The sequence below is a fragment of the Micropterus salmoides genome, unplaced genomic scaffold (assembly GCF_014851395.1).
Source record: "Micropterus salmoides isolate LMB-PRFRI ecotype aquatic unplaced genomic scaffold, ASM1485139v1 Ms_hic_scaffold_2653, whole genome shotgun sequence".
NCBI classification, from domain to species: domain Eukaryota; kingdom Metazoa; phylum Chordata; class Actinopteri; order Centrarchiformes; family Centrarchidae; genus Micropterus; species Micropterus salmoides.
The window spans coordinates 31025-50000 of NW_024041877.1; the positions used below are offsets into that span (position 1 = coordinate 31025).

Consider the following 18976-nt stretch of genomic DNA (forward strand, 5'->3'; position numbering starts at 1 on the left):
TTAGTTTTTTTACATGTTTTAACTATTTGCTGAGGCAGATGTTAAGAATTATTTTATATATATATATGTGCATGAGACTCAGTATTTCCTCAAGACTGATTCTACTCCTCCTCAAAAGGGAGTGACTTAGTATGCAGCAGTGCCATAGTTTAACGGGCTAATGTCAGATATCAATAAACAAAACCCATCAGGTGGTGGTCACATCATGGTAATTTGTAACGTTTTTGCTAAATGGTTTGGAAACTACATACCCTTACAGACCTGGTTCCGTGGTTCAGTATACTGCAGGTGTAGTTACACACTTTTTGTTTTGCTTTCTCTTCAGGCAACAAGTTTCTCTACTTGCTCAGAGGCTGGCCTCTGCCCCAGGCACAGATCCAAGTCAACTTACATCTGGACCTCCAAAGGTTTGCTCTCTTGCTTGTTAGTTAGTGATTTGATTTCCCATATTGTAGAAAGTGAGATTTGTCTTTTATTATAAAGCAGGTCTTACTACTCCATACTGTAAAAAGTATCAAAATGCTCAATCTATGGAGAAATGCACACCGCCTGTATTCAGAAACTGTCTTTTTGAGTTGAAATGAGTTGTTGGGACTTCCATATGGTTGTGATGTCACAACTGTACAGTCACTGCCCTCAGTCATGCCAACACAACACCAACTCTGGATGAAGAAGTTGTGAAGTTTCCTGATGGACAGATAGCTTTACCTGTAGTTAAATTAGCCGCTAACTACTGCTTAATCAACTATTAGGACAGCTAGCTGCATGTGTAACTGGCTAACGGCAGCTACACTTAGCAGCAGCTGCTAACAACAAATAAAGCTATCTGTCAATCAGGAAACCCACATAAATCACGGATAGTTGTAGCAGGACAGCTAGAGGACATCAGAGCAGAAAATATTTATCCATTAGACATGATCCAGTTTCTTCAAAATCGGTGAATAAAGTTGTGCTTTTGTACAGTACTCACTAAACCCCTGGCCCTGAGTGCTGCCCCTGGGCAGGCTTCTGGAAATTGGCCAATCAGGAAAAGTGGGCTTTTAATGAGGGGGGGCCTTAAAGAGACTGATGCTAAAATGTCTTGTGTCAGACAGAGGATGAACTGAGGGGCTGCATGAAGGGCCAGTAAAAGATGAATAAAACTGTGAGTTATGCAGTGGAGTTCCAGAATAAAACAATATAGAGCTGGAAATGAGCACAATATTTGTCCTTTTAGTCTTGTGTACCTGATTTTTATTTTTATTTTTTAATAAATGCTTTCTTTTTGTGTTTAGGAGGGAGAAACAAGTGATCCCACCCAGTCAAGACCCAACCCTCCCCAGTTTGTCCAAGGAATCATCAGTATGTCTTACCAATACTGCCTCTTGTTAAAAATAGATTTAGTAATTTGGAAAGATTTTTTATTTAATAATATTGCTGAACTCATACTCTTTTATGGATGTAATAAGTTATGTACTTCTGTTACAGACGATGCAGAACAACACCAATATGAAGAATGGCTTCTTCACACCCAGCAGTTACTTCAAATGCAGCTGAAATTTTTGGAGGAACAGATTGGAGTTCACCGCAAATCACGCAAGGCACTGTGTGCTAAGCAACGCACTGCTAAGAAAGCTGGCAGGGAGTTTGCTGAGGCAGATGCAGAAAAACTAAAGTTGGTTACAGAAGAGCAGAGCAAAATTCAGAAACAGCTTGACCAGGTGTGTAGATATCAGGTTTACAAATGTGTCCACAGCAAAGTTACTTGGCATCTTGAAATGCAAATTCATATCTGTTAATAATTATTCTGCTATAGGTACGCAAGCAGCAGAAGGAGCACACCAATCTTATTGCAGAGTACAGAAGCAAGCAACAACAGCATCAGCAAGGCTCAGGTCTTCTTACCCCAGGTCATTCTGCACAGGGGGCACCCCCTCATGTGTTTCCCAAGATGCCTGGGCAGATGGTGATGGGTCAACAAGGGACACCAATAATGGGCCAGCACCCTGGCATGATGCCCCAAGGTGGAATGCCTGTCAGGATGCCTCAAGGGCAGCCCTTTATTGGTGGAGCCCAACCCCAGCTTCCTGGCGCTCTCGGAGCCAGTGGCGCCAGGGCCCCAGGTCCTCCTGTGGCTCCAACAGGATTCTTCCCACAAGGGCCTGGAATGCAAGGTGCAGACCCCAGGGTTCTACAAGAAAGACAGCTTCAACATAGGATGCAGATGGCAAAGCTCCAACAGCAACAGGTGATGATGGGCCAGCAACCTATACCACACCCAAATCAACAGTCTGGCTTAATTGCTCAGCCGCAGCCGGGTATGATGGGGAACCCACTTATGGCCCAACAAGCAAACACTCAACAGGGAATGCTAGCCAACCAGGCCAATCAGCAAAGCATGGTACAGGCTCCGCAAGGAATGGTTGGAGGCCAGACTCTGGTGCCACAGAACCTCGCAGGAGGCCAGCCTATTAACCATGCTCAAGCCATGATGGCAGCACAACCAGGCATTATGAGGAACCAGCCAGTTGCACCATGTCAGCAACAGCGGCCCCAGCTGGTGATGGGTCAGCAAGGCATGGTTGGATCTCCAGGTCATCCTGGCCTCAGGGGTACTCAGGCCCAATTGACTCCGCAACAACAGAACATTCTGGCCCAACGCATGCTTGCATCTCAGCAGCAGCAACAGCAGCAGAATGTTGCAAAGAATTTGGCCCACCTGCAGCAGCAGCAGATAGCACAGCAAAGACAACAAAACCAGTTGATCAGTCATTCGAGCCAAGAGCAAGGAGGGCTCTCCCAACCCTCTACCCCACAGATGGGCTCCTCGCCTTCAGCAGGAAGTATCACGCCCCAGCCACAGGGAGCTACAGACTCTGGTCCCAAAGAGGGTGGGATACTCAGCCCTGATTCAAGAACACCACCACAGCAGAGTGGACCCTCCACTCCCAATCAGATGTCCCAACTAGGCTCTGCAAATGATCATCAACCTGACTTGGTAAGACAGCAATTACAACAACAGCAGCAACAGCAGCAACAGCAGCAGCAGCAGCATCAAAACCAGGTTTATATGGCCCACCAGCAAAAATCAAATCCTCAGTCTGGACCTGAGCATCAAACGGTTTTGGTTGGAAACCAACAAACTGGTGTGCTTCAACAACAGCAGCGACAACTTCCCCTCACTCTCCAGAGGCAAGGTTCCCACAGTATTGACAATCCCAGTTTGATAACTGTTAAAGAGGAAGGGAAACAAAGTGATTTCTTAGCTCAGCATCAACAACAGCAGCAAATGGTTCAAAATGCCATGCAGCAGTCACAAGATCCTAGTATCCAGCAGCAGATCATTGGCCAGAACCATCCTGGCCAGCCGCAGCCTGTTGTGACAGGCCATAGTCAGCAACAGCAAGCTCTGATGGCCCAGCAGCAAAAACAACAGGCAATGATGGGCATGTTGAGAGCCCAGCAGCAAGGGATGATGGCACAGAGGCCTGTGCTTCCACCAGGACAGATCCGCACCCCTATCAACATCCAGGCTATTATTGCTCAGAATCCTCATCTCCGCAATCTTCCCCCAAACCAGCAGATACAGCAGATCCAGGCCATGATTGCCCAAAGGCAGGTCCAACATGGACAAATGCTGCGGATGTCAATGGGTCAAGGCCAGCAAAATCCATTAAGGTCTCACATGCCACCAGGGCAGGTGCCACAGGTTGGGCAGATGCCAGGGATGGAAGGCCAACAGATGCCATATGGAGCCATGGGGAAGCCAGGAACAGTGGGTGCTCAGCAGCAGCCAGGTATGTTGGGCCAACAACCTGGTGTTGCTCCTCAGATGCAGCAGGGGATGATGGTCCCTGGGCAACAACAGCCACAAGCTGGGGATATGATCCAACATATGATTAGAGGTCAGGTACCGGTGCCACCTTCCCCCATGGACCAGGGCCGTATGGTAAGGCCAACATCTCCACGTCAGCCGTTGGCCAACTCTCCGGGGGATCCACAACGGCACACATTTAATCAGGCAATGGGGATGCGTCCTCCCACTCCCAACCAGAACCAACAAGCACTAATGGCAGCTGCAGCAGGCCGGATGCAGGGCTCTCCATCCCATGCATATTCTCCAAGAGGTCCCTTTGGCATGAGCCCAGCCCACCCGGCATCACCCCATTCATCCCATGTCTCCTCACCTTCTATGGTTGACAGTAGGGCTGGAAGGGGAAGTCCATACAGCCAAGTCAAGGCATCTCCACTCAGGTCACCTGGAGCCAAGAGTCCACTTGATTGTCCAGGAATGAAAGTAGAAACTCAGACAGCAGGCAATGAAACATCTCAGACAGCATCATATATCCCTAATGGTCCACAGAAAGGCATGAATGTTCAGCAACAGGTCACAGAGAGCCATGTTCCTCACACACACCATGGCTCTAGAGTTGGGGAGCTATGCAAAATGACCCTACAGAACATTAAACAGGAACCAGGAGAGGTTCAGTGTGATGGTACGGCAGAGCCTCATAATGGGGCTATAAAGCGAGAAGCGACGGGAGAGGCCATTACGTCCGGGAACAACACTTGCTTTATTAATGCTGGAAACATGGCTGGAGATCCTGGGACTCAAGGCCCAAGATCTGAGACTGGACAGCAACTATTACAGAAACTCTTGAGAACCAAGAATCTTCAGCTTGGTGCTCAGAGGCCTTCTGACGGCATCCACAATGAGATCAATGGCCACATCAACAGCAAACTAGCGATGCTTGAGCAAAAACTTCAAGGGACTCCACGAAATATGGAGGTATGTGTTTTTTTTTTGTTTTTGTTTTTGTTTTTGTTTTTTCCATTGCATACATTATTTTTGCCCTCATCATGCTGTTGTTTGTGGGAAAAGCACCTCTTATTCATTTTCTCGACCCCTACAGGATTTACAGTCTATAACAAAAAGGGCTCCAGTACAAAAGCCAAAGCGCACTAACAAGGCAGCTGGAGACCGAGGGCCTAACGCACGGAAGAAGAATAAGAAGGAAGAAGTTGGAAAAAGTGCAGAAGCCCTGATAAAGCAACTCAAGCAGGTAAAAGGACAGCAGAAATTAATTTCCTAAATTATTTTTCCCATTGATGTTTTGAATATGTATGGGTTTTTATATGTACATTAATGGACATTTTCCTCCCAGGGTCTCTCTCTGTTACCCCTGATGGAGCCTTCAATCACTGCCAGCCTGGATCTGTTTGCCCCTTTTGGAAGCAGCCCAGCCAATGGCAAAGCCCAGCTAAAAGGGTCCTTTGGAAATGCAGTACTGGACAATATCCCAGACTACTATTCTCAATTACTCACTAAGGTATAACTAAGCTGTAATGTGTATCAATTGTTAGCTGTTGGAGGCTTTGACAACATTTGGTTGTTGATTAATATTACTTAAAGAACAAAGTCTTCAAAAAAACCCAAGTTGTTTTATGAGGATATTGTTTTGTGCCTTTTACAGAGTAACCTCAGCAACCCACCAACACCCCCATCCTCCCTGCCACCTACTCCTCCACCTTCAGTACAGCACAAGCTGCTGAATGGAGTGACTCCTGGGGGGGTGCTGTCTGAGGGTCAGAAAGACACCGAGCCCCCAGAAGAACCAATGGGTAAACAAGGAATTTTTGCATGAAATTAATATTTTTCATTAATATTTATTTATCTGCGGTTTTACAGTAGTTCTAAATACTCTTGTCTTTCCCTGCAGATTCTGTAAGAGAGGAGGTGAAGAGTGTCGATATTCTAGCAGCTCTCCCCACCCCACCACATAACCAGAATGAGGACATCAGGTACAATAGGATGATTCTGTTTAGTTCCCTTGTCAACCAGAATACATGGGTTTCTTGTTGCTGAGTGGCTATAAATGAGGGAAATGTATTGTAACAGGATGGAGAGTGATGACGAGGATGCCCCAGAAAGCATCATCCCGGCTTCATCCCCTGAGAGTAACGTAGGAGATGAAACCCCACGTTTCCCTCACCTACGGGAGCCTAAAGAGGAAGAGACGGAGAGAGCAATATCCCCCATCATCCCCCTGATACCTCGCACTGCCATCCCAGGTATTCTGCAAAATTCTAAATGTAATCTCTGTGTGTGTATGCCAATATTTTAGACAAAATGTGTGTTGAGTTATGTTTTATTGTTCAAGTCTCATTTAATTTTACCATAAAATCAATTTATATTGTTATATATTAATTTACACAATTTCTTTTGTAGCATTCCCCGAAAACAAACCATTTGAAGCAGCCGATAGTAAGGCAGTTTCCACATCCAACCATTGGGACAAGGCCAAAAGCAATGAAGTGTCTGTTACCTTCACATTGTCCTCTGCTGCAGCCAAGGTACTAAGTCATGGTATCATTGCACCCCGTTTAAGCCTTTCTGTATCTTCATGCATAGTTAACAAAAACTTGATCTGACTTTTTTTTCCAGAAACTGAACCATGTGATGATGGCCATGGCCCAGCTGCTTAACATTAGGATGCCAGGTTCTTATGAGGTGACTTTCCCTCCCCAAAACCCTGACATGCCTGGAGTGGATGGGCCAGGGAAAGCACCCAGCCAGTCAGGTATGCATTTAGAGACTTTTCTTTTGGACTAACCTGTAGTCTCATTGGGTTAGGATGAACAAGATAATAGGGTGTGAATCTGTCTCAAGACATTTTTCATGTCACACTTCCACACATCCATTAAAAGGAACCAAATGTTGTAGTTTTGGCCTTTTTGAGCCTCCTGTGATGTCAATGTTTTGTGTGTAGCTCGAGCCTGCAAGCTATTTGTTTTGTCACTGCAGTAGAGTGATTACACTGCTAGGGACACAATCATATATTTACATTGCTCAAACATGAATGCAAGACTTTTAGTTCCATTAAGACTAATGTTAAGTTGATCCTGTTTTCCAGGTGATCTGAGTACAAAGGACAGTGCTTCACCCAGTCAGGATGAGTGGCTAAGGCAATTTGATGTGTCTCTACCAGGCTGTACATTGAAGAAACAAGTGGACATTCTGGCACTTATTAAACAGGTCAGTCATTACAGGTCTCTTGAGAACTGTGTGAATTATTGGATTTTTCTTATCTCATGCCATGTTTTTATAGATTTCTTGAAAGCTGTAGATATCATATGTGCATTTTTCTTTCAGGAATTCCCAGAAAAAGAAGACAACCCAGTCCAACACTGTTACACAACCAATGTAAGTGACTTGGACGTGCGCCACCTTCCTACTATACCAGTGGAGGAATCTCCACCCCCATCACCGTCCCCTCCGCTTCCTCCCCCATCTGTCGTAGTACCAACAACAGAAGCTGAACTTTCGAAAAAATTAGCTTCTCCATCCCGGTCTCCCTCCAGTCCTACCATTGCCCAGATAAAGACTGAGCCTGAACAGGATGTTGTTCCTCTTATTGAAGCTGCTCAACCAACTGATGTCACAGAGTCTGAAGTTGCTGCTCCAGAGACCGTAACGGATTCAGTGAATGCCTCCGCTGTTCCAGATCCTACTGCTCCTACTGAAGATAATCTGAGACCTGCTGTAAAGGAGGAGGACTTGGCCACTGAACCAGCTCCACCTCCTGAAGGTTCTCCCAGCAACATGGAGTCTTCCCCTAAAGCTGTTAAGCAGCGCAGGCCTCTCTCTCCTGATGAGGAGGTAGTACATCCTAAAGTGAAAAAATGGAAGGGGATTCGCTGGAAGCGTCTTCAGATTGTCATCTCAATACGTAAGGGTGGCTCAAAGAAAGAGAGTAGCCGTGAGGTGTCTGAGCTAATGGAACGCCTGCGTATTACTCTTCGACCAGACAAGCTGCCTCGGGATAAACGTAAATGCTGCTTCTGCCATGAGGAAGGTGATGGCGCCACAGATGGGCCTGCCCGGTTGCTTAACATTGATGTGGACCTGTGGGTGCACCTCAACTGTGCCCTGTGGTCCACAGAGGTGTATGAGACACAGGGGGGTGCCCTTATTAATGTGGAGGTAGCCCTGCGTCGCGGATTGCGGACTCTTTGCGCATACTGCCAGAAAACAGGTGCCACCAACAGCTGCAACAGAATGCGCTGCCCGAATGTCTACCACTTTGCCTGTGCCATCCGGGCACGCTGCATGTTCTTCAAGGACAAAACCATGTTGTGCACCCAGCATAAGCTGAAGGGCCCCAGTGAAGATGAACTCAGTGCGTTTGCTGTTTTACGGCGCGTCTACATTGAGCGTGATGAGGTGAAACAGATTGCCAGCATCTTACAGCGAGGCGACCGTATTCACCTGTTCCGTGTTGGTGGTCTCATCTTTCATGCTGTTGGCCAGTTGCTACCCTCTCAGATGGCCAACTTCCACTCGCCCACTGCGATCTTCCCTGTTGGCTATGAGGCCACACGCATCTACTGGAGCACACGTCTGCCCAACAAACGCTGTCGCTATCGCTGCCGCATCAGTGAGGATGACGGTCGCCCGTTGTTTGAGGTGCGTGTTCTGGAGCATGGCATGGAGGATTTGCAGTACCGTGACACTACTCCAGAGGGTAAGAACTTGTACACTGCTCCCACTTTACGTTATCTCTCAGTGTTCCCTCTTGAAATATTTCTTTTGACCAGTGACTGTATTTAATTCACCATCTTTGTCTTTAGGGATCTGGGAGCGCGTGGTTCAGCAGGTGGCTAAACTGCGAGATGAATCATCCATGTTGAAGCTGTTCACGGAACATGTCAAGGGAGAGGAGATGTATGGCCTCACGGTTCATGCTGTCATGCGTATCACTGAGTCGGTAAGAACATGCAGCTGGAAAAAATGTCACTTTGTCTTTCTTTTCCAGTTATAATTGAAGCGCTTAACAAGACAATATTCACAAATACCTGGGGTTTACATCTCCTTCTTAATGGAAACCAGGGCTAAATGTTAAACTTTTTTGCAACTGGCCCCACCGGGCCATTCGGTTTGAAACTTACCGGCCTGAAGACAATTTTTACTGGCCCTCCTTCCAAAAGTTATTTATCAGTGTTACAACAAAACCAAAGACTTTTAACTGAGACTGTTAACCCTGGATATAAAAAAACTAAACTAAAATGTAATCAAAGTTAAAATTAGGTTAAGGTTAACAAAACAATTGACTTTTAAAACAAAACATACTAACAGACTGTAACATGACTTGCTCTCTCTCCTGCTGACAGCCAGTTAATAAAAAACTTTACACAGAGCAGCGAATTTAAGTGGCCTCTTTCGTGATTCACAGGTTGCCATGGTAGCAACCTGTCAATCACAAGGTAGTCCCGCCTAAAAGCATATGCTGCATTATCATCTATGCGGACTCCCCCCCCTGCTGGCTGTTAGAGAGAATGAAACCTATGAATAAGTGAACATATAGTTCCATTAATGACAAAAAAAGGTTTCAATTTATTTGTTATATTGAAGTAGAAGTAGATCTGGTACATTTTTGGAAACCAACAAAAGAGCCACACAAGCCTGCTGTGATATAATGGTTATACTGTAGATCAGTGTGCATGATTAACGCGGTTTGTGTTTATTCGTTGCGTTTTAGTTGCCTGGAGTGGAGAATTGCCAGAACTACCAGTTCCGATATGGCCGGCACCCTCTGATGGAGCTCCCGCTTATGATCAATCCCACTGGCTGTGCTCGCTCTGAGCCCAAGGTCCCCACACAATGCAAGAGGTAAAGCAGCATTATTTTAGAAACAAAGCACCAAGGGGCTATGCTTTACAGTAACACCACATATGTTCTGGCACATTATCAAGCGGAGTTAAACCTACATGATGATGATCTAAAATCATTTGACGAAAGGCGTCTTGTTGAAGAGACTTGATTTTAATTTTAAAGTTTTTGAACAATAACTCTACTCTCTCTAACTAATTATCAGCCAAGTATTATAATAATACAGTTTTTATTCTTATCTTATTGTGTCAGTAATTAAAAGTTGTCCTCTCCCAGGCAACATATTGCTTTGCTCTAATTTTCAGTTAGTTTCTTGAAACTAAAAATTAACAATGCAGTCCAATGTTAAGGACCATGTATAGTTTACCAAACAGCCTTGCATTATTCTAAAATGGATCTTACAAATTGACTGAATGCCCACTCAAATTTTCTTTTCTGTTTTGTCTCAAGGCCTCACACTCTAAATAGTACCAGCGTCTCAAAGGCCTACCAGAGCACCTTCACTGGAGAGCTCAACACACCATACAGCAAGCAGTTTGTCCACTCAAAGTCGTCCCAGTATCGGCGCCTGAAGACTGAGTGGAAGAATAACGTGTATCTGGCACGGTCCCGCATTCAGGGTCTGGGTCTGTACGCTGCAAAGGATCTGGAGAAGCACACCATGGTTATTGAGTACATTGGTACCGTCATACGCAACGAGGTGGCCAATCGCCGTGAGAAGATCTATGAGTTGCAGGTACGCCAATTAAACAATGACACTTGAAAATGCCTTTGGGTTAAAGTCTAAGGAATGCACAAAAGAGTGGGGGAATATTTATTCTGCTGTGCCACACAGTTATTCTACCACTGGACCACATTTCAGGACCAACAAGAAATATAGATCTGCAAAATAATTTTTATTTTGAATTTAAAGATTTGGATCAACTTTTTTCTGTGTTCTTCTTCTGACTTAGAATCGCGGGATCTACATGTTCCGCATCAACAATGAGCAGGTGATTGATGCCACTCTAACAGGTGGCCCAGCTCGGTAAGTGTTGATTTGTTATTGGTTGCCTCATTGTATGCTCTTGAGTCTAGTACCTGTTGTTTTTTTTTAAACTGACTTTTTTTTTTCTCCTTCCCAGCTACGTCAACCATTCCTGTGCCCCGAACTGTGTTGCAGAGGTTGTAACGTTTGACAAAGAAGACAAGATTATCATCATTTCCAGCCGCAGGATCCCCAAGGGAGAAGAGGTGCAGTACATTAGAAAACCGACTCACTAACTTTTTTTTATTTTTTTTTATTTCATTTTGAGTAACTGTCTTAACGTGTTCTTAATTCCAGCTGACCTACGATTACCAGTTCGATTTCGAGGACGATCAGCACAAGATCCCTTGCCATTGTGGAGCCTGGAATTGCAGAAAGTGGATGAACTAACGAGAAGGAGGATGGAGAATTCCCCTCTCTCTGGTGCCAGAACACTCCTGCGCCAAAGCCTTTGAATCCTACATAGCCAGTGCATAAGCTGTTCTGAAAGATGTGGAGGAAGGCAGGCCTCCATCATTAAAAGACTTAAAGCGTTAACACCTGTAGCCAAAGGTTTGAAGAGCATTAATCAATAAAAGCAACCGACCACCTCCGTCAACCACAGCTTGATGGTGGGACTAACTTTCATGTTTGGACTAGTGATTCACCCTTTCCTCAGCCAAAACCCTTTCCCCCCCACCCCTTTGACTGTTCTCAATAAGCTTGCAGTGGCTGGAAAACAATCCTCAACATCTACCAAATGATTCTGACCCTCTGATATCAATACTCGTAGTGCAGAGCTCACCTGGAGCTTCGACAAAAAGCCATTTTAAAATACTAAGAATGAACTAATGATGCATTTTTATGTTTTAAGTCGGACCTATTTCCTCTCCCACCCGGCCACACCTCCCCCTCACCTCCCAGGAAAAAAAGGCACTTTCCCATCAAGTCATCAATGAAGACAACACGGATATTGGCTAGCTAGACAATCTTGATGTGGCTCTGTGTAAGAACTACATATGATCGATGGAGAAAAAAGATGTAAATTAATATAAAATTTGAGATGCTATTGATATGTGGCTCCAGAGGCACCAGATGTTTTGACTGTGTGGAGTCCCAAGGTGGGTTAGTTGGACCCAGTCTACCTCATTGATTTAGCGGGAAGTGACTGCTTTGTACAAAAACTGTTAACTGCTACTGTGGAACGGGGGAGGGAGGGGTGAGGGGGAATGTTTTTATGGGCTTAGCCTTCTCGGACAAGCAGGGAATCTTAAGCAGCAGGTTTGCTCTATCTACACTATGCTGATGATGATTTACAATAATGAGCCAACATAATTATTATTCATGAATTGTTTATACAAAGGAAATATATGACAGTTTTGATAAGATATTGCATTAAAATCACAATCACAAACTTGGCGTGTGTCCTGTACGCCACCAAATCATCCTGGATATTGATGTAGCTTTTTCTTTTTTTCTCTCTTTTTATTTATGCTTCTCAAAAACATTAGCTGTGTGAAAGCACAAAAACATCCATGTTTTATGATGCTTAAAGACAGTAACGGTGTGAGCAAATGGCTCTAGGATCACTGGACACTTAGTCTTTGAAGAAGACTATGAAGTCCAGAATTAACCAAGTACACACATTTGCTTGTTGCTTCATACATTGAAGTTCCACTTGACAACCAGCCGGTGGATGCATGACTACTGTCCCATTAAATGTTTTTTATCCCTTGCCCTCCCCCCCAACAACTCAATCTTTTCACAACTCAACCTTAAACTTTGAATCATGCCTCTTCCTCTCTGTATTATTTAGTGGACTGTTGTTAAACTTTACTGTAGTAAGTCTTCCTCTGCCGGAGTACAGCCTGCAGTGTTTCTACTTCCCCTGTAGTGTGCTTTTCTAGTGCTGGTACTGTCCTCTCGAGGCTGAACAGATGGCAGGGAAAGACTTATTGGAAAAAAGGGCATTTGTTTTCATTTCTATGTAAGATGAATGAAAAAAGTCTTTAAAGGGAGCTTTACTAAAACTCCCCCTTCCCATACTACTTTCCTCCTTCCCCTAACCTAAGACCTCACATGATTTTAAAAATGCAAAGTTGTACAAACTGTATATATAGTATATGCATTAGGGGACAGCAACTCTTTATCCAGCCCCTTTGTAATCAAAGTCAAAAAGTGTAGAGAAATAAAATTGAAGAAAAAAAATCAACCACTGGATATCATTTTAACAAAGATAAAGCTGTATATAAATATAAATATATGTAAAATGGCAAACTAATATCTTTATGTATATGAACCAGAGTGTTTTGCATTTACCTGTTTTTCTATTAGTGTTTTTGCTATAAGCTCTCAGAGACAAGTTTGTTAAAATAGGTATGAGAAAATGTCTGGTCTTTTCTCCAATCAGTTGCGACGGGAAGCCGGTGTGATTACAGAACTGTTTGGATTCATGTGGAGGGGCGTCAGTTAGACATGAAAATCACTTCTTGCGTAAAGCAGTACAATGGTGCATAGCATTTGTATTTATGTAATAATGTTCGTGTTTATTTTTCTTTTTATTTATGCTACTGCTTGATGATTACCAAAACCTGTCCCTTAATCGGTCACAATTGGATTAATATACTCTTGAATGGAAAATCTTGAAATCCCTAGAATCTTGTTAGTGTTTTGCTTTTTATATCTTCCCTATAGAAGTGAATGTGTTGGTAAACCTTGTGAAATGGTTACTTGGCCTAATGTATGTTATGATGTAATACTCAAAAGTTAATCCCATACTTAACCTGGTAATGAATTGCACTCTCATAATATAAACAGAGAACTTCTCTAAAGTGGTAGATATTGATCAAGTATCTGAAGCAGTGATATATATATTTTTTGGTATGTTTCTATTTCAAGGGAAGACCATGACGAGACATTATGCCGCTCACTGGATTTTAACCTGAATAATTTTTAACTTCTCTGAATCGTAATTTAAGTTCTCTGCATATCGTATAATTTAATAAAAGTTTGCTCAAATTGAAGGTTTTTTTTAACCTCACCTACTTTTTAAAAAGATGTTGCATCTGTACAGCAGAGATACTTTTAGGGAATATGAATAAATATAATCATTTTTATTGTATGTGGCATGTTTTGTATGGATATTATTTTGAATTGTACATATTTTTTTCAGGACGCCAGAGGTTGCATCTCTTTATATACAGCTTTCCCCACTCCCTTTCCCCTTTCATCTTATTTCTTTGTCTGCTTTTGTTTCTTGTAAAGGAAAATAAAATGCATTTTAAATATGTGCTCATTTTTCATTTTTATAGAAATAGTTTAAAAATACATCTTAACTCAAGATCCACTAACTTCCTTGTCTTTTCAGCGTATGGCATTTTCTAGGTTGTCATGGAAATTGTCTTGTGCACATTTTCGAGTGGCCTTTCATTGTGGCCAGCCTAAGGCACACCTGTGCAATACCCATGCTGTCTGATCAGCATCTTGATATGCCACACCTGTGAGGTGGATGGATTATCTCAGAAGGGAGAAGTGCTCACTAACACAGATTTAGACAGATTCTGTGAACAATATGAGAGAAATAGGCCTTTTGTGTACATAGAGAAAGTGTTAGATCTTTGAGTTCAGCTCATGATGAATAGGGGCAAAAACAAGTGTTGCATTTATAAATTTGTTCAGTGTAGGCTCTATATATTTGAATGTGGATTTTCCCACTTCAATGACACTTTTAGGAAGGGATCTCTTAAAGGGGAACTCACCGATTTTACACATAAAAGCCTGTAAACAGTTGTTTAAAGCCTTTTGTGGCGCCAGAGCTGTACAAAATTTGATAAATTGCCTCAGGTGACTTCACTTGCAGCTGAAGACTACAAGTTTGAAAATGGAAAACATCTGGGGGTGGGGAGTTACAAAGAAGTGAGTTTACCAGACCTCTTGTGGCCTGCTCCTCATCTCTGAGACTAGAGGCTACCTTCACTGCTACTGGCATAATACACCAGCATCCCAGAATTAACTGTTGCTAGTTAAGTTACAAGAAGAATGCATGGCTTAAGAAGCACGATGTCTACGATGGTGAAGTAGGGCCATTGAGAGAGATTAAAGTCACAAATTTACAAGAAAAAAAATCATTCCAGATGTGCTTGTATTATTTAAAGGCCCTGCACTCCATTGAGAGCAGATGATAATAACATCAACCATCACATATAAGGTACTTTCAACAACTAGCATCATGAGGAAATTCCTTCTGATCAAAGACCAAAAGAATAAAATATTAGGGAAGAACTGCAGACCATTGTAGTACCATCTGCCTGTCTGAAAACTCCACCTCCTCTCGTCTAAAAAAACTCAAATTTACCACTCAGAATATTCAAGTTTCTTTCTTGTAAATTTACGATTTTCTTTCATAAGTTTGTTTTTTTACTCAGATTTCCTCCATCGACTAATTTATTTTGTCTTCAATGGCCCTAATACCCCGTCATAGATGTCCCTGGTTCTGCTGCTTTGATTTTGTTTTTAGATTGTCCTTTGAGTATGGTTATGTTGTAGTGCGATATTAAATCAATGGAGTACTATATAATTATAGAAAGCAAAACCCATTGTTTGAAAAGCAACTTAATATGTAAACCTATCCACTGGTTATTCTTAGATTAAAAAATAAATAAATCCCTGTATGCATGTTAAACTTGTTCTTATAACAAGCAGCACTTGACAATGAAAAGACTGCATGGTGTTTTGAATGAGCACCACAGTTGAAGGCACAGATAAGAAAAAGAGGAATTTATTGTATATCTATATACATACATACATACATACATACATACATACATACATACACACACACACACACACACACACTTTTCAACTAATTCTGAAAAGATTTGCACAACTTGATTTTTGAAATCTTGAAGAATTACTTGTGAATAGGATGTCTGATGGTCATAACCATGGCAACAAACCAAACATGGACAGGAGTGTTTTGACAATTTTGGTTCAACTGACAGCAGTCATCCATCCCCCCCCGTCCCAGCTCTACTCCTCCGATCTGCCTGCTGAACTTCTACCCATGTTAACAGTAGCAGCAACATGTCTGGGGTACACAGCCAACGGCCCGGACGAAAAGGAAGGAAGAAAAACAGGTAAGGACAGGGAAAGACAAGTCTACCTCAGTGCAGAGGACCCAGTGTTTAAGACAGCATGCAAAACGGATAATGACACATGGATTCTGGTTCATGATGACATAACTTAACATTAGAGTCCATGTGGACATAACAGTGCAGAGCCCAATAGTGATGAATGTCAGTGTAATACTTTCATAGTTTTGTCTGCAGAAAAACTCAAAGCTGCAGATGACAAAGTAGAATGAAAACGTGCAGTTTCACTTAAAAGCATGTCAGTCTTTGACGGTAAAAAGTCTCAACTACTTTTCACATCTAACTGTATGTTCTCTTGTGTGTGAATTGTCAGCAGCTGTCTTGTTTCTGAACATATATAGCCACTGGCAGTATCAGAATTCAAGGTTAGATGTTCCATTCCATATTCCAGTGTCAATGAGAAAGAGATGCACCCCGGAGGACATACGTAGAAACACACCCCGCATTGCTGAGCTCTGAAAAGAACTCAACTAGCAATTCCAACAATTATACATTATATAAAAATAAAAAAAAAAACAGACAGAAGTTATCTGGGATCAGTAGTACCACCAAATTGCCATGAGAGGTGCCAGTTAAATTTAAAAAAAAAAAAATTGTAAAAACAAAAACAAACAAAAAAAACAAAAAAAAACAAACACAACCCCAAATTCCAGCAGATGATGCAGTCCATTTCCTGGCACAGTTAGAAACCATGCAGACAGATAAATCAAACAGACTTCTGAAAGTACCATTCAAGCAAAATCACTGTTCAAATGTCACACCGGTGCTTGTGGCAAAAACAAAAAGGAAGAATATATGCATGTTTTATATACAAATCATATGTACCCATCATCAGTAGTGTCTAATGTCAAAGTCAAAAGAAAACACCCATCATGATGTCTTTACACAAAAGCACAAAAAGATATTAAAAAAAAAAAAAAAAAACAGTATTTTTCATTGCCATTTTATACGCCTCTTATTTGCTCAGGTTGAACGACGCCATCGTCTGTCACAAACGGGGTTCTGGCTACATCCAGATTTGCACTCTGTATCTTATTAAACAAATGCTAAAAAACCCCTTAATCCAAGATCTGTAAGACGGTGAAGACTTGACACTACAACGTTTTAATTTTCATATCAAGACTTGTCACATCTCATCTCACAGTGTTCATCAATATGAAGTAAAGTCTATCAACAAATAAATAAAAAGCAAAAACCATCCCAGACATTATCCCTGCCATATTACAAACTAACACCAGGGCCGGACCACTTCTGTCATGCGATACCTGCAGGTCTCACGCACGATGAGGAAGCTACAGTTGAGTGCAACGCATTTATATTCAAGTGAGGGATTAAAAAGAAATCTGGCTGTTCATGCTTAATTACCAAATGTCCCATTATTGGTTTTGTCTAATGAACTACAGCCTACACCACAGGACATCTTAGTGTCTTAGAAACATGCTAGTAGTCCAGATACCTTTAACACACATGACTAGAAACAGTGCTTCAGCCTAGTTCCCCCTCACAGACAAACACACACACACACACACACACACACACACACACACACAGCAACAGACTGTTATGTTGCATGGCCAACAGAATATGAAGTGTTATTATTCTTGAACTTGGACACCCACAACATTCTTCACTCTTCTGTTTCAGAGAGGTAAAAAAAACAACAACAAAAAAAACAAAACACAAAAACAAAAAGAAATCCCGTCACTGTACAATAGTAATAATTCCTGCCATGGGACATGAAAACAAAAAATAAACGGTTGAGTGTGATGATATTAACAGTGGTAGTGCTGTAGTGTTTGTGGCCCATGGAAAGGGGAGGTTGAAGGGAGCAGGGAGGAGGGAGGAGACCCGAGGAACAAAAAGGGAGGAAGGGGAAGGAGAAAAGTCAGTAGACTCTCAGTAGTTTTGGCTAAAAAGGTGAGGTAGGCCTCGTCACAACTTGGAGTGTGGCTTTAAAACTGGCAGGGTTTTCATTTGCAGTCTGTCTTTTAGTGTTCGTTTTCCGATGGGAGTGTGGTCTGGTTGTGCGTCTCCAGCACGCCTTTTTTCCCCCCCCCGCCGCCTGGCCGCTCACATCTTGATGTCCTCCTCCACGCTGAGCTGAGACAGAGTCTTCTTGATGCGCAGGGCTGTCAGTCTGGCTGCTCCATTGGCGTACCAGCACTCCCTCATGATCTTCCCCATTACACGCAGTGACTGCACAGCAAAGGGAACATTGGTTAGATTTTCAAATCAAAAAAATTAAATTTAAACTTCTGAAGCATTTTATACCCGCTATAAAAGCTGGCTGGCAATGACGAATCAATAGCGACGACAACTGTTATAATTTGGCTGTTATAATTTGGCACCATTCAATCAAGTGGAAGTATTCTAAATGTTTCATTCACCGGCTCATAATTATTTGCTGTAAAATGCTGATCTGTTCGTTATCTCAGGAAACATTAGTATCTCCACAAAATTTTTTAAATAAGCTTTTGTCTATGAAAAAATGGATCCATCAGAGTTTCAGCAGAGAAAGCTTTACCAATCAGGAAAATTAGGCCTATGTGAAAGATTGTATCAAGACATATTCAACCTTTTTAATTATCCCTAAAGCCTCCACTAAAACTCATGGTGAGGCGTCCTTTCAATATTATGGCCCACGTTTGTGGAACACCCTTCCTGATGAGCCGAGGGCAGCTGGAAATCTGGACATGTTTAAAGGTAAACTAAAGACATAAATATTTAACCAGGCTTTTAACTGAGCTGTTTTTATTTGATTTTATTTAGTTTAAACTTTATTTATTATATTTTTACTATTGATTTAATATTTCTCTAGTGGCAGGGATGGAACTCTGGATGTTTGGGCCTAATCGGTTTTCCCAGGTGCTTATTTGTGGTTGGAGGGTTGGACTGATGGGCGTTATATGGGGTGGTACTAATACATTATTATTGTTTTTAAATGGCTCTGTAGTGCGAAGCACGTTGTGTTACATGAGTCTGTATGAAAAGTGCTATATAAATAAAGATTGATTGGATAACTTAAGTCAAAAATCATATCAACTGAATTAGACAATATAATTCCTTCAATAATCCCCCACAACAGTGATTTGGAAATCAGCTGTCCATATTCAAGTATTCACGTTAGGACGTCCTGTACTGCACAATGTGATAATGCCCTACTGCCTTTCT

The 18976-nt window shown here is 42.4% G+C and overlaps 1 protein-coding gene across 4 annotated transcripts in view; it reads left to right on the top strand.

Moving 5' to 3' along the window:
- kmt2d (lysine (K)-specific methyltransferase 2D) overlaps positions 1-13944 on the top strand; it is a 33970-nt gene extending 20026 nt beyond the window's left edge. For all 4 annotated transcript variants that reach the window (XM_038739707.1, XM_038739710.1, XM_038739709.1 and 1 more), the window contains exons 37-55: positions 326-407; positions 1275-1341; positions 1468-1700; positions 1796-4768; positions 4893-5042; positions 5145-5309; positions 5454-5601; positions 5700-5781; positions 5879-6051; positions 6209-6333; positions 6425-6560; positions 6894-7015; positions 7133-8504; positions 8611-8747; positions 9519-9649; positions 10100-10385; positions 10603-10676; positions 10774-10882; positions 10974-13944. In XM_038739707.1, the coding sequence (XP_038595635.1) occupies positions 326-407; positions 1275-1341; positions 1468-1700; positions 1796-4768; positions 4893-5042; positions 5145-5309; positions 5454-5601; positions 5700-5781; positions 5879-6051; positions 6209-6333; positions 6425-6560; positions 6894-7015; positions 7133-8504; positions 8611-8747; positions 9519-9649; positions 10100-10385; positions 10603-10676; positions 10774-10882; positions 10974-11066 (6658 nt within the window). In that variant the 3' untranslated portion in view covers positions 11067-13944. The remainder of the gene's footprint in view (positions 1-325; positions 408-1274; positions 1342-1467; positions 1701-1795; positions 4769-4892; positions 5043-5144; positions 5310-5453; positions 5602-5699; positions 5782-5878; positions 6052-6208; positions 6334-6424; positions 6561-6893; positions 7016-7132; positions 8505-8610; positions 8748-9518; positions 9650-10099; positions 10386-10602; positions 10677-10773; positions 10883-10973) is intronic.
- The last annotated feature ends 5032 nt before the right edge of the window (positions 13945-18976 follow it).